Raw genomic sequence first — 16,401 nt, forward strand, 5'->3', positions numbered from 1 at the left:
GCTCAGCAGAATGTTTTTGAGACCCTTGTGGGTTGTGTATTGGTTCTGTTTTATTCTGACAAGTATACTTTTATATGGGTATGCCAGTCATGCTTCACCTGTTTATGAACATTTGGGTTGTTTCCAGTTTTTGGCAGTTACAAATGAAACTTCTTTGACCATTTTTGTTCATGTGTTGTTGAGAACACATATTTTCATTTCTCTTGGGTAAACACTGAGTGTATTTGCTGAATCATATGCTAAGTGTATATTTATATGAAATTGCCAAATTGTTTTAAAGTATTTGAGCTATTTTACATTCCCGTGAGCAATGTGTGAAAGTTCATTTGTTCTATATTATTGCTTAAAATTATAGGCATTCTAAGGGTGTAGAGTGTTATCTCCTTAATAGTTTTAATTTACATTTCTCTGTTGACTGATGACATTAGCATCTTTTCATGTGCTTGTTGGCCATTCATATATTTTATTTTGAGAAGTGTCTAATCAAATCTTTTCCCCATTTTAAACTATGATTATTTTATTTTATTTTTGAGTTATAAGATATGTATTCTAAATACAAGTCCTTTGTAAGATAGGATATAATGACATCTTTTGAAGGGTAAAAGTTCAAAATTTTTATGAAATCCAGATTATTAATTTTTCTTTTGTGCTTTGTTCTTATATATTAAATCATTGTTTAACCCACATTTCCAAAGATTTCCTTCTGGGTCCCATTTTGAATTAATTTTTGTATATTGTGTAAGGTTAGGGTGCAGGGTTAATTTTTATTTTTTCTCATGACACTAGTAGTCTTCTGGACAAAAAAATGTTGCCTGCCATTTCAGTAAACACAGAATATTATGACTGTGAAGACATCAGCCTGTGCAGCTGCCCCTGATGGTACACCTTGAGGGGAATTCTGGATGGAGAAAAATAGGATCCTGGCCCTGGATAGTTAAGATATATATCAAAGGAATCATTTCAGTAAGCCTAGACTCTTGAATCTTGTCAAACATACAAAAGCATTAAAATCGTTACTTTGAGATGTCAGTTTTTGTGATTAGCAGTCATCTTGTGATGTTCAACTACATGTGTGTTATTTTTTCACAGCAAAACCTATGTATCCTGGCTCCTTCTTATTTCTTTGAAAGACCCATCTGAGAGGCTGTATTCTGGGCTATAGTCTTCACTAATAAAACATAATTCTCGGCTTTTAGGTTGTGCATGTTTTTCAGTTGACGGTTTTGTCTGCTGAGATTGGTTTATTGGTTTTTTTCTGCCACATTTTCAAAGAATACTTAGTATATACTGAGATGATTATGTTTCTCAGATAGGTGTTTAAATTTGATATTTGATCTTTTCTCCTCATCTCTTATTTTGTTGAATTGAGCTTTGATTATGATATTCAGTATTCATCTCATACTTTGTTGAACTATGTTGAGTTTAACGACAGTTGAGCAGAAAATACCTATCTTCTTTAAGGTTAGGCATGGTCCTTTAGTTAATTTAAGGATTGTGTAAAGATTTGGCTTGATTTAGTTCCTAAGATATTTTGATATTAGTGATAGACTTTTCATTGTTAGTGTATTTTATTTCTTACTTTGCTTTAGTTACCACTTAACATTTTTATTAGTGTTCTTTACATAAATTTAATGAATTGAGGGGTTTGTATGTAATTGCTTTGCTGGAACATTGTATTACTGGACTTAACAAGTCTTAAATTCTTAAAAATCAGAAATGTGTGTGGAAAGTTGTGTATATGGTTTTGGTAGAATGTGAACATCTTTATTTAATGTCTTTCTATATCCAGAGGATGCCAGCCCCCATCAGATTGCGGGAGCTGATCCGGACCATCCGGACAGCCCGAACCCAAGCCGAAGAACGAGAAATGATCCAGAAAGAGTGTGCTGCAATTCGGTCATCTTTTAGAGAAGAAGACAATACATACCGGTGTCGGAATGTGGCAAAATTACTATATATGCACATGCTGGGCTACCCTGCTCACTTTGGACAGGTAGGCTGGGGTGAGACCACATCTAGCAAAGGGTGCTGTGCTCTGCTTAGTCGCTCAGTCCAGCTCTTTGTGACCCCATGGACTGTAGCCTGCGAGGCTCCTCTGACCGTGGGGATTCTCCAGGCAAGAAGTGGGTTGCCATGCTCTCTTCCAGGCTAACAAGGGTACTCTTATTTTAATGTCAGTAGGTCAGGGACTGTTAGTCTTTCCTGTCAAGGAGGACAGGATATTTTTGATGTCCCAGTAGTCTTATTATTATGGAACTGAGGGTAGAATTGAGAGAGAAAGCTGCTGACCTGGGAAGGCATGATATTGCCATCAGTTGTCTTTTCCATTGGGAATCTCTGTAATTATGTGGATTAGAGTATGTTTTGATGGTGGCAGTGTGTTTAAAGATTGACTGGGATTAACTGGTAGGTTGTGATTGTTCTGTCACATATTCTGGACTATGATGAGTACACTTTTAAGAAAAGTTTACTAAATGTTTTCTTAATTATTTTCTCAGTGCAGTAATATTATAACACTACCAACACTGTTGACAGTTGTGTTTAAGTAAAAGAAATTTGATGAATGCCAGGTAATGGCATTTAAGGATTTTGTCCTTAACCTCATTCCTTGATAGCTATAGCCACTGTGCAGTTCTGCCTCTTGTTTCACTCCCACACACAAACACATATTTCTTTTTAAAAAAAAAAAACACATATTGCTTGATACAGCCAGTCTGGGCCTGATAGTCTTGGTGATAAGTACTTTCTTCTTTCCACTTTTATACATGGTAAGGGAGATTGAGCTACAGAGAAGGGTGTAGTGGGTTGTTTTTTTATTCTTATGAATGCTATTAAATTTTATTTCACTTGAAAATTTAATTGTGTGGTAAGTAGTCTTTCTGAGGAAAAGACTGCAAAATTGAAAGAATGTAAAAAAAGTAAAATAAAAGAAAGAATGTGCAACACTAGGTACAAAGAGAAAAAATACCACCCATATTTGCATTATTCAACAATAATATTATTAATGTTTTGACATATTTGTCAGGAAAGATGGCCATCAGTTTATTTTCTGTTCAGCTCACTAACTTCAGTGGAAGAATATACCCGCACCATTGAGTTAAAATAAAAAAGTAATGGGATTGAATCTTCCCAGGCTGACTTGGGTGACTTTTATGCTCATTTTGGGGCAGGGAATAAGATCAGCCTCTCAAGAAATTCATGGTTAAGAGTGGGAGAGCGTTAATTCCCCAAAGGAAAATTGAGGTATTAATATCCGAGGAAAGGACCAGATACTAGGCAATCAAAAGCAACAGCTGTCTCCTATAAATAAACATTATATGCTTTTGCCATATCAGAAATGGATCTAGGTGGTTATCCATATAGCATGTGACATAATTAGTATAAAACAGATAGCTATTCATGTATTCTTTTTGGTTGATTTTAAGTAGACACATTAAGTTAGATAGTCAAGTGGAGGAAAGGCTCCTAATCCTTCCACTCAGAGAGTGCTGCTGTTAAAACACATCATGAGAACAGTAGATTTATATACTCCTAAGGCTGTTCTTTAAAGACAAACTCTTGAATTTAAAATCATAGGGTAGACTTTGGTGATATTTCATTTTGTACAGGAACTTTATATATATGTCTAAGATTCATTTCTATGACATATTTAAATAAAATATGTTTTCCGAGTCTATCTAGGCGGCATTTTTTAAGAGAAACTACAGAGGTCATTTTGAAAGGATTTGGTAGCCATGAGAGAAGGCTGTCTTGCCTCAAAATGAGAAAGTTTGAGCTTTAATAAAAGAGCAGTAATTGGGGACTTCCCTAGTGGTCCAGAGTTAAGACTCTATGTGTCCACTGCAGGGGAGGTAGGTTTGATCCCTGGTTGGGGAACTAAGATCCCACATGCCATGTGGTGCAGCCAAAAAAAAAAAAAAAGTAGTAATTGTAGTTGAAACATGCCAAATAAGTTTGTATCAATAGTTCATCATAATTAAAAAAATTTGAAAGTGTTATTGGCTGTTTTTGGAAAATACTAGGGAAATGACTCATTATTTTGAAAACTGGTAAAGAAAAAGAAAGAAATATTTATCCTGCCTTTTCTATCCAGTTGTTCCTTGTAAAATAATTATTGCTAAGTTCTTTCCGAAGGAACTATTGGTAATCCAATGGTATATATAGAGAAAGTTGCTCCTTAGAGGAATAGCCCAGCTAATAAATGAAGAAGGGATGGAAGAAGAATTAGGGTATTACCATTTTCAACCCCTGATGATCATCAGTGCTGCTGATGTCACAAAAGAGATAAAACCACCAGCAATAATTAAAGCCTCCTGTTAAAAGTTCATATCACCACCTGTGAATTATATTTGCTAAATCAAAACAAAACTGTTAAACGTGAATCTGATCAAGCTTCCTTGTCCATTTAAAAAGAGACATTTACAAGTGTTCATATTGGGAACAATCTGTATGTCCACAAAGAGAATAGATAAGTTGTATATTCATAGGTGAAATACTCTATAGCAATGAACATGCCTAAACTGGAGCTTCTTGTCTGGATGTAGGTAATGTTCAAAAGATGTTGGGTGAAACGGGCAGGAATACAATATGATACTTTGTGGAAAGTTTAAAGCATTCAAAAACAATTGTCTTTTTCACGTAGAGCTAAGGACATACGACATGACAGTGATCAACAGCAATTTTGAGTTTTGGTTACTCCTGGGATGAAGAGAGGGAACTTAGACTGAGGCAGACTATTCAGAGGGATTTAATTGAATTCATCATACTAAATTTTTAAAAATAAATGGGATAAAACGTTAAGATTTGTTGAAGCTTGTTGGTGGGTCAAATTTTTGAGTGAAATATTTCATAATAAATTTTCTCAAGAGAAAAAAAAAAGGGATACAATAGGAATGTTAATATGTATTTTCTTCTCAACCAGAAGAATGAAAAAACAGGCTCTGGTTCATATAGATTTTATGTTGCCAGTCTGTATAGTGGTAAAGCAATTATAACCTTGTTCTTCAAATGTGTGTGTGTTTGTAAACGAGAAAGTTATTTCTGAATATTAAAATGAAATAAAAGTAACTTTTAAAAAATACCTAACCAATCAGTTGCAGATCCATTAATATTTACAATATTTTTTTAATTTTTATTTATTTAATATAAATTTATTTAATTGGAGGTTAATTACTTTACAGTATTGTATTGGTTTTGTCATACATCAACATGAATCTGCCACAGGTATACATGTGTTCCCCATCCTGAACCCTCCTCCCTCCCCATACCATCCCTCTGGGTCGTCCCAGTGCACCAGCCCCAAGCATCCAGTATCATGCATCAAACTTGGACTGGCGATTTGTTTCATGTATGATATTATACATGTTTCAATGCCATTCTCCCAAATCATCCCCACCTCTCCCTCTCCCACAGTTCTAAAAGACTGTTCTATACATCTTTCTAAATTCCATATATATGCGTTAATATACTGTATTGGTGTTTTTCTTTCTGTCTTACTTCACTCTGTATAATAGGCTCCAGTTTCATCCACCTCATTAGAACTGATTCAAATGTATTCTTTTTAATGGCTGAGTAATACTCCATTGTGTATATGTACCACAGCTTTCTTTTTTTTCCTAGTTTTATTTATTTATTTTTAATTTGAATTTATTTATTTTAATTGGAGGCTAATTACTTTACAATATTGTATTGGTTTTGCCATACATCAACATGAATCCACCATGGGTGTACACGTGTTCCCCATTCTGAACCCCCCCTCCCACCTCCCTCCCCATACCAATATTTTAATTGCATCTTTTCATCGAGATGAGTGTAAACATCATAAAGCTTGGTGTTAAATTAAAAGCAAGTGTCATGTGCATTTGACCTTTTGGGAAATTATTCTAAAAGCTGACAAAATGAGTGCAGCTTTTTTTAAAAGGGCAACCAGGTTAAATGTTGATAAAAGGCAGTATTTCTGCTTGGTTCAGAAAAATGTGACAAAGCCAGAAACTTGGTAAAATTATCCTTTTAAAAATTGTTTTGCAATTCAAAGAAAATTGGAGGATTGCATCTAGAAAAAGTATGTAGAAAATTAAGTTGTTAGGTTTTCCATCTAATCTACTCCCTCCAAATCTACTGTATTTGTTGTAAAGGGGGACAATGATTTCATTCCCTTCAGGCTTGTTGCTAATGACTGTCTGGAGTTTCGGAATGCTTCTGCTGAGAAAATATTCTGCGAAAAATTCAAGGATCAGCTGGAGATAATTAGTAGCTATTTGCCTTGAAGACATGGCATGTAGGACAGCTGTTTGGGTGCTGTCTTCCTTGATGTGGCTGTTACCTTAGTGATGAGGAACTAGGCCCAGATGGTGAAACAACTGGCTTAGGTCTCTTAGCTAGAACCAGTCTTAGACTCAGCTCCTAACTCTGATTTCTTTCTCTTCCACTCTGTGTTATGTACAGAGAGAAACTTTTCTCAAATGTTTTCTTTCAATTACTAACCTGAATTTGGTGTCCTTCCTACCCTGTTTTCACAGTAGCTTGTGCATGACTGTCATGGTATATATATCATATTTTCTGATAAATATTCAAATGCTGGTTTTCTTTTATGTATCCTTCTAACAGTATCAGTGGGAATGACTGGTACATTGGTTTGGGCACAGCAGGAACTTACCAAATTAAAGCAAAACCACCAATGACTCAGAACACTTGGAAAGTAAATATAAAAAAAAATCAGTGAGTAGCGAAGAGTTGTGACAGTCAGCCCTTTGGCATGATAGTTGGGGAGACAGAAGGTTGCTGTGGATAAGCAGGTATATTGAGGGTGTTGTTAAAGGAGAAATTGATAGTAGGTGAGGAATACAAAATAACTCAGCAGAAAAAGCATAGCCTTCATGGAGTATAGAGATAAGAAAGGAGTACTTAACAGGCTCCGACAATAGCATCACAGATATGATAGATAGAATAGCACAGTAATTGCTCATGATTTTAAGTTATCTTTAAAAGGCTGATTGCTTCCATTTACTGAGTTATATTTGCATAGGGTTGTGGTCTTAAATTTTCGAAGACTTTTTCATGAAATGATTCCAAGACTTAAATGCTTTTTTGAAACATATGTTGTTTAACTTTGGAGGGAGAACAAATTATTTCATCTTTTTTTTTTCATTTTTTTTTTATTGTATTAACTTTTCTAACCCTAAGTTCTCTTTGTCCTGCAGTTTTTTTCTCCCAGCCCAATATTATTCATCTTTGTAATAAACAATGACAGTTCACTGATGCAAAATTTAAAAGATACAAAAGGATATATGATGAAAACTGTGCTTTCCATCCACTTCCAGTCACTTAGTTTCCCTCCTTACAGGTGACTTGGGGTATTCATTTCTTGACTATATTTCCAGAGATGCTTTATACATCTCCAGGCAGTGGACATATATATTTTTTAGTTCAGTTCAGTTCAGTCGCTCAGTCGTGTCCGACTGTTTGTGACCCCATGAATCGCAGCATGCCAGGCCTCCCTGTCCATCACCAACCCCCAGAGTTCACCCAGACTCATGTCCATCGAGTCGGTGATGCCATCCAGCCTTCTCATCCTCTGTCGTCCTCTTCTCCTGCCCCCAATCCTTCCCAGCATCAGAGTCTCTTCCAGTGAGTCAACTCTTTGCACGAGGTGGCCAAAGTACTGGAGTTTCAGCTTTAGCATCATTTGGTATATTCTTTCCTCTTCCAAAATTATATTGTAACATACTGTTTGCACTGTTCACCTACTAATCCATCTTGAAGATTAGTCCATACCAGTATATAACGAGCTTCCTTGTACATATTTTTTTTTCCAGCTTTGTTGACATGTTCATGGTAGTAAATCCAGCATGGTATTCCATTTATGTATGAATCATAATTTATTAAACTGATGTCTTATTAATGGACACTTATTTGCAATCTTACTGTTTGAAGTAATAATAGTACAGTGGAATAATATCCATTATCTTGCTCACGTGTGAATGTAAATGCTTTGTCAGTTCCTAAAAGTGGATTTGTTGAGTCAGAAAGATATGTGTGTGTGTAATGTAGACAGATACACTCTTTCTCACTACGTCTTGTGCCAGTTTATACTCTCATTACTAATGTCCTTGCACTGTTATAATAACACTTTTTAAAAAATCTTTTTTAATATAATAGGTTAAAATGTGATATCTCAGTCTGGTTTTGATTTGCATTTCTTTTTCTTTTCTAATAACTTCACTGAATCATATTTTGCATATCATATAACTCACCCTTTTCAGATGTACAGGTCCTTTTTTTTTTTCCCAGTAAATTTTCCTAGTTGGTTTTGCATTTGTTTTGTGAGGAGATTGAACTTCCTTTTGTACTTTAGTTATTTTTTTTAGTTTGAACTGTCTCTTCATATTCTTTGTCGGTCTTTTTTAAAAGTAAGTATAGAATCCTGTTGTACAGGATTTCATGTCTGGTTGCAAGTAGTTTTTCTAAGTTTGTCATTTGCTTTTACTTTGTTCACAGAGTTTGAGATAAAAGCAAAAGCTTTCTTTTATCTTGGTGATGGACTGTTTATGGTGGATTTAAAGGTAGATATGTGGGTTAGCTATGTTTCAGGTGGAAGTTTAGGTAGCTATAAATGAGGAGTAGAAGTACTGGGATGAAGTTGAGGTTGTTGTCTTAAGAAATGGATACATTTAATTGGTGACTACTTTTCTTCTGTAACTTACCTGTTGAGTTGTATTTTTAGTGAGGGCTGCTCAAAAGTGAATGCCCTCTCCTCACTACCCACATCCCATTGTGTTCTGCTTCAGTCATTTTCTTTTTCAATATTTGAAAACTTTGTAACAGTCTTAATAATGACACATGGTACATTATGAGTTCAGTTGCTGGCCACTGCCACGTAAGTGTGAAGTGTGATCAGAGTCAGTCCTTCACTTGAAGATGTATTTCAGAGACCATTTCCAGTATATAATCTTATATTTTCCCCTCAAATTTGTCACCTTCAAAAAAAAAAAAAAAAAAAAAGAAGCAGCTCATTCTTGAAGCAAAGTCACTGTACCAATGGAGAATATTTAAAAGAAAGAATTTAGTGTTTGTCTCTTTATTTTACTTTTTCTTTTGGTATTTAGTTAGTAGTTCTAACAGCTGTCACAAAAAAACAGCAAATTGTACTCACTAGTCATTGATGAATTTTGGTCTATCTTAAAACCTGGCTTCCCAGGTGGCTCAGTGGTAAAGAATCCACCTGCCCAATGCAGGAGCCACAGGAGATATGGGTTTGATTCCTGTTGCGGAAAGTTCCCCTGCAGGATGAAATGGCAACCTACTCCTGTATCGTTGCCTGGAAAATTCTTTGGACAAAGAAGCCTGGTGGGCTATAGTCCATAGGGTTGCATGGAGTCAGACGCAACTGAGCACGCAATGTGCGGTGTGCACACAGACACGCCCACGCACACACACTCTTAAACTTGGCCTTTAAAAATATGAAGTAATATTAATGCCTAAAAATGTCCTTCTCATTAGTTCATCTTAATTAAAAAAATTTGGGGTGGTTTATTTGTTTAATGCTTGATGTTTGTCAAAAGCATGATTCAGTAAGGATGATAAACATTTCGGTGATATCTTGATTCTTAGGACATTTTCTTTCACTGTTAAAATATTATTTATAGAATGATTAAGTGAGAAGATTTAAAAGCCTTCAGTTTGAAAAAGAGAAAGATTTTTCTAATAACATTTTAACTTGTGATTTTTCATTCACCTCAGCAGTTACTTTTCTGCTGACATTTAAGAATGACTTTAATCCTCTACTTCAGAAATTGTTCTTTGAAATATAAATTGTGTAGATAGAAAGGGTTGTTAGATAATCTTTGTTGATCTCAGAGGCATTTCAGTTTTCCTTGGGATCCTGGTTATTCTCTCTTAGAGGCTTCTTTGACTTGCTCATGATGCTATAGTCATCCCACAACCTCTTGGTGTTTTTAATGTAGGTACATTGAGAGAGCAGTTTTTAAATAGCTCAAGAGGGATTTATTTGTAAACTCTTTTACTTTCCTCAATTTGACTTTCATACTTACAGGCAGATTCTTGTGGGAAGTAGTATCATGAGATCTCACATTGCTATATACACTGGTCTGCATCTGAGCCCCTTTCCTTGGAATGCTGTGAGTCTAAATGGGAGCATAGTTTGAAAAACTCCTCTTAAAGAGTTTTAACTTGTGTATACCCTTTGAAAACCACTGCCCTAGAGGGAATGTTTGGCTTCTTCCTTGTTAGTCAAGATGAAATCATAAAGTATATATCAGTGATTATGAAGTTCAAGAAAGTCTAAGTAGAGAGACAGACTAATTGCAAGGACTTTTTTTTTAATTTAAGGATTTTTTCATTTATAGTATTGTCTGTATTTCCAGTGTACAGTGAAGTGACTGAGTTATATGTATGTGTGTGTGAGAATATATATTTCAGATTAGTTTCATTATGTTAAGATACTGAATATAGTTCCCTCTGCTATACAGTAATGATTGTTGCTTATCTATTTTATGTATAGCAGTTTGTATCTGTTAATTGCTCCTAATTTACCCCTCTCTCTCTCTTCCCCTCTGGCAACCATAAGTTTTCTACCTTGATCTGTTTTCTATTTTGTAAGTAGATTGATTTGTTTTACTTCTTAGGTTCCACATGTGATACCATGTACCATTTGCCTTTCACTTCACTTAATATGATGCTCTCTAGGTCCATCCATGTGGCTGCTAATGGTAATACTTGGTTCTTTAATACTCTATTATACACAGGTGCATGCATGTGTGCGCACACATGCGCGCATACCCCGCCCCAAACCTTAAACCAGTCATCTGTTAATGGGCACATGGGTTGTTCTGTATCTTGGCTGTTGTAAATAACTTCATGGATTCTTAAGCTCTGAGGGTTGTGTAAAGAAAGAATTATGTAAGAGGAAATTGTATAAAATATTTTAGGTTAATTCTATTACTGAGTTTTCCTGTGGCTTTTTGTTGTTGTTTACTTCTGTTTGATTCCTAAAACCTCTCCTCTTCATAGTTCAAGCCTCAAATGTAGCACTTTTCCACATAATGTTAAAGTTAGTTAATTGTTCTTCTTTTTTAATTGTACCTTCCATGATGTTTAGGACTGTTTGACACTTGGGTGCATTTCAGTTACTGAGCTTTTGATATTTCAGAATAGGAACCAGACATTAAATACACACATGTGTTAGGTGCTCATTTAATGTACCCTAGGAATTAAATTAAGAATAAGGTTTATTAAACCCTTATGATAACACTCCCGTAGTCTGTATGAATATTTAGATCTAACATAAACTTCGCAGATTATTTGGATGGCAAGTACGATAGGGCCTTAACTAGATACTGTATTCCAGAGCTTGATTATTATCTTTAAGATATTGAAAGATCTTAAGTCTTTGCCTTTTATTTTTGTGGTTTGATGATATAGGTTATACCTATGTACTTTAGTTATCCATTGAGTCTGGGTTAAAAACATTGTTTTCCTGATTGAAATTTCTTTTTTTTTTTGTAATTTGTAGTTGGAGTGCCTCAAGCTTATTGCCTCTCAAAAATTCACAGACAAACGCATTGGCTATTTAGGGGCAATGCTGTTGTTAGATGAAAGACAAGATGTCCATCTTCTCATGACCAACTGTATCAAGAAGTAAGTCTTAATTTCTCTCTTCTAATAACTGCTTTGTTTTTTTAGGTCTTTTTAATAATATGACATCAAGGCTTCTGTTTATTGATTTTATATTTGCTGTCTAGAATATAATTGAGTTGCTTTTGGTTCTGGAGCTTATATGTAAAGAGGATAAGGAAAGTTTTAAAACTTCTGTAGAAAAAAAGTAAATCTGTAGGGGATAATTTAAATGAAAGTATTGTTGTACATCCTGAGTCATAGCAACTATTTAGCAATAAATAAGCATTTGGACTTTGATAGAATAGAAAAAGCATTGGTAAATCTGAGCTTTCTTATCATAGAATTTTTTGAATACCATGAATTATGAGGCACTGTATTTATTAAATAATTACCAGTATATTCTAAATGAATACCATTTAAAGGTAAAAAGAGAGGTCTTGCTTGTCAGCAGTCTAATCCCAGATTTCAGTTGCTGACAGTTGTATTTAGCCTGTGAGCTTTTGTGCATAAGTCCTTTTTTCTCTAACAGGTGCTTTACTAATTTACTAGTCCAGTTATGTGTTTACCTTAGAAGCTGAGGAATGCTTGCCATTCTAGAAAAAGTAGAAGACCTGCGAGTAGGGAGTTAACAGTTCTTCTCAGTATCCCTCTTATAATAAATTTCTGTTAAAAAGCTATGAAAGTTCTGATGGCCTTATTGATTTAAGGTTCTTTTTGGGTTCTTTTGCTTTTGGTATGTCTACCAGTTTATCTCCCTTTTTAGATTTAATTTTTAATTTACAGTATTTGTGTAATTGACAGAAGCAGGGGTTTATAGGCGATCAGTTTGTAGACATTGAACTCATATATTTTGCTGTGGTAAATGTTGTAATTTAAAATTTCCCGATAATGAAAAAATTTTAAATGAGAATTAAGATTTGCTTGTAAAAATATAGTATCTCATTTAAATACATTGACTCTTCAGCTTTATTTGGGAAAATTTTGTTCTTTTTGGCCTTGAAATAAATATTAATAATGAAAATACTAAGTTGCTTCAATTTATTCAACAAACATTGATTGCATACCTGTTGTATGCCAGGAGCTATTGTAAGTGCTGAGGATGGAGAATGAAAAAAGTGAGCAGAAATCTTTGGTGTCATGGAGGTTACATTCTAGGTGTTTAACATGACTTTATACTCTTATTTTGGACAAGGCTCTGCAAGTTTCTTTAATTTTTGTTCTTACATGCTCTGCTGCCCTTATTACTCAAGCCTTTAGTCACATGCTGATAATTTGGCAGTTCTGCCTAGCATCAAGTTTTGAGCCAACTTAAGAATAGGTTTGTAGCTTGATTAAAATTAAAGAATGAGGCATATAGGCAATGAAGGAATCTGCGTGTATAATGAGACCCAGCCAAGCCCCAAGTGAATTTAGGAGAGAGCTACTAATAGTTGGGAATTGATCCGATACTTCAGTTTAAGTTCAGTCAAAGGACTTTGGATCATTCAGTTTTTTAAAATCTTTTAATGAATGGGTTTTTTGTTTATTTGTGAGGTTTCTTGCTTTTTGTTTGTATTATAGGGCATCATAGTGTACTAGTAGTTTTTCTGTTTAATGATGGCATGTTTACCTCATTGTTCATTGGTCCAGAAAAACTTTTAAGACATTAATGATCTTGGACTTAAATCTTTAAAAATCAGACACATTATTTTAAGAGCTTGCCTTATACATATATTCTTAATCATTGAAAAATGAATGAAGAGTTAACGAAATATTTTTTGGGAACCAGGACCATAATTAAGTTAAAGTTTATTAGTAATTTTTATCTTAAATATTCAAATTAGTAGAAAGTAGCAAACCTGACTGACACTTTGCTTTTGTTTCTTTTCCTTTCTTTGTTCTTCAGGAATTTATTCATTGGTTCATTAAAAATTATCATTAATGAAACCTTTACAGTGTTGACAGCAATACATTTTGTTATGAAATATAAGCTATTTTCCAGAACAAACAATTCAGAGAGAAGAATGGCATTATTTTACACTTTTGTAAATATCTTTAATGTCTAACCTAATAGAATAGGTTAGATGCTTGTGTTTGCTTCTGCATTCATTTTCTTATGTTTTAGTTGAAATATATGAAGATCTAGCCTTTCACAGATAATGTTTGAAAAAGGAAGAGGGCTTTAATAACCTTTCAGATAACTATGGATAATCTTCCATGATACCATACCAAACTCCACAAGTGGTAGTTTCATTAGGTTAGTGTAGAATCTGAAACTGTATCAGTGAAGTTTGTTTTTTTTTTTGTTATATTGAAACCCATCCATACAGTTTGACTCTTTTGTTTAGTTTTTAAACATCATGCTTAAAGCATTTGGAGAAAATTAGTTCACTGAGTTTTAAAGTATTAATAGACTGTCAGGTTCATGATGGCAATACAAATATTCCAAAATTCTAATTTTCACTTTCAAAGCTTAGGTTTATCATTGGCAACAAATATTGTCACTTGTTGCCCTTGAAGTGATAGGCTTACTTGGCTTTTCTTCCAGAAAATGTTTAAGAAAATAATCACATCTTAGTAATTATAATTGTTATTTTTCAGGTAAAAATGATGTTCATTTTAAAAACAGCTGGTTCGTAGTTTAGCTTGTAAATGAAACAGATACACAAGTGCTTTTCGCTGAGATTGTCCCTTATTTCATTATGCATCAGAAGTATTTCATGCATACTTTCCATTTTGTCACACAGAATATTAAAAAATGTGCACTCAGGAGTCAAGGTATGAGGGAGTTCCTTGGTGGCCTAGTGCTTAGGATTCTGGGCTTTCACTGAAGTGACCCAGATTCAATCCCTGATCAGGGAACTGAGATCCTACAAGTTGCATGGCATGGCTTAAAAAAGAAAAAAAGTCAAGGTATAATTAAGCTAGTTATTTTTACTGCTTTGTCATGAGTGACTGAACAGCAGACAACAACAAAATGGGGAGTATTAAGTGAAACTGCCTCCCTCCCTTCCTTCTTTCACCGTTAAGTGTATGGCAGTGAATTCAGTGACTGGTAATACAGTTTGGTGCCTCTTTCCTGATATGTGCTAGTGTGCCTTAGTTCTTCCCATTTACACTGATAGTGCAATAAAGCTGACAAATAATGAGTTAGTATTGTGAAAGTATTTGTATCTCATGGACCCCCTGAAATAGTCCTAGGAACTTCCAGAGATTCTCTAATCACCGTTCGAGAACCACTGAACTAAAGGATTTTAAAATACTCTTAAGGCTGGTAGAAGTAGCATAACTCAACATAGGAATTCAGCTTCTGCATAGTAAGAGTTGATTATAATATATAAATGCATTTACTATTCAAACTTTTAATGCTTCAGCTTTTCTGAAAATACTTCCTGGCTGGTTTAGAAATAGTTTTGTGCAGTAATCAGTGCCTGTTAGAATTTTTTGTATCTGTTCAATTCAGTTCATTTCAGTTCAGTTGCTCAGTCGTGTCCAACTCTGCGACCCCATGAATCGCAGCATGCCAGGCCTCCCTGTCCATCACCAACTCCCAGAGTTCACTCAGACTCATGTCCATCGAGTCAGTGAGGCCATCCAGCCATCTACTAGATATTGAGCCTCACTGTAACATCTACCTTAGTTTAAGATGGTTTAATTAGCTGTTTTTTTAGTTATTGTTTTTCTTCTTTTGAATAAATGTAAAAATTAATATCAAGGTTAATACTATGCTCAAAGATTTTAGAGTGTTTCTGTTGTGATGTTTGTCATCTTAAATGCTCTAGCAGTAGAGATTGTGTTTTCTAAATTTTTTTTTAAACATTTTGGTTAATATCTTACTTTTTTGTAGTTAGTAGTAGAGCATATTAAAATCTTTAAAGATAGAGTTGTGCTTCATATTCTGTCATTGCTAGTAAAGAAAGTTCTTTTGGCATCCCATAGATAGTATGTTGTATAGATTCTGTTACTCGTGGTGTTTGGAAACGCTGGGTTGTAAGCATGTAGAACAAACTGTCAGTTTACTGTGTTGTAATTTGTATTAATAATAAGGTTAGAATAAACTTTTTTTTTGCAAAAATTATCCTAATATTTTCCTTATGAGAGAAATCATGAATCATTCAGAGCTTTCTTGTTAGATTGTGAAGCTTCTTCATTGGGAGCACTGGGCAGGGCATATTCATTTCTGCCGCCTTCTGTCTTTTGCAGTGATCTCAATCATAGCACACAGTATGTACAAGGGCTAGCACTTTGTACCCTCGGCTGCATGGGGTCCTCAGAGATGTGCAGAGATCTTGCAGGAGAGGTAGAGAAACTCTTGAAAACCTCCAACTCTTACTTAAGAAAAAAGGTAACTTTCCATGAAACGGAATGTCTGTGTTTGGAATAGGGAGTATTATGGAGAGAAGGCACATTATTCATTCTTGAAAGCGCAAGGATAATATAACTTTCTCTGTGCATTAAATGTGTTTTAAATGACTGTATATGAATCACTTGTTCATAAGTCAAAATCTATTTTTTATACTAATTTTGGAGGTGATTTTTTTATTGCTATTTAACTCTCCAGTTGGTAAGTGATTGTGGACACTTTAATTTTCTTAATTCCTCACTTTTCAAGAAAATTGTTTATCAACAAACAAATAGATGGCATACCTAATTACTTTCTAAATTACCTGACTCTAACCAGTGTTAAACAAAGTGATAATGAACAGATTGTTACAAATTTATTTTAGTGCCCATGCCTTTGTATTAGGGCCTTTGAATCTTGGAAGTGCAGTTCCTTGGGACCTAGAT

The 16,401-nt window shown here is 34.6% G+C and overlaps 1 protein-coding gene across 2 annotated transcripts in view; it reads left to right on the plus strand.

The window, feature by feature from the left end:
• The window catches only part of AP1G1 (adaptor related protein complex 1 subunit gamma 1), an 81,183-nt gene that overhangs the window by 23,955 nt on the left and 40,827 nt on the right, over positions 1 to 16,401 (plus strand). For both annotated transcript variants that reach the window (XM_055553672.1, XM_055553673.1), the window contains exons 2-4: positions 1,790 to 1,993; positions 11,531 to 11,655; positions 15,817 to 15,958. In XM_055553672.1, coding sequence (XP_055409647.1) covers positions 1,793 to 1,993; positions 11,531 to 11,655; positions 15,817 to 15,958 — 468 coding nt within the window. In that variant the 5' untranslated portion in view covers positions 1,790 to 1,792. The remainder of the gene's footprint in view (positions 1 to 1,789; positions 1,994 to 11,530; positions 11,656 to 15,816; positions 15,959 to 16,401) is intronic.

This window comes from Bubalus kerabau, chromosome 17, assembly GCF_029407905.1.
Source record: "Bubalus kerabau isolate K-KA32 ecotype Philippines breed swamp buffalo chromosome 17, PCC_UOA_SB_1v2, whole genome shotgun sequence".
Lineage (NCBI taxonomy): Eukaryota > Metazoa > Chordata > Mammalia > Artiodactyla > Bovidae > Bubalus > Bubalus kerabau.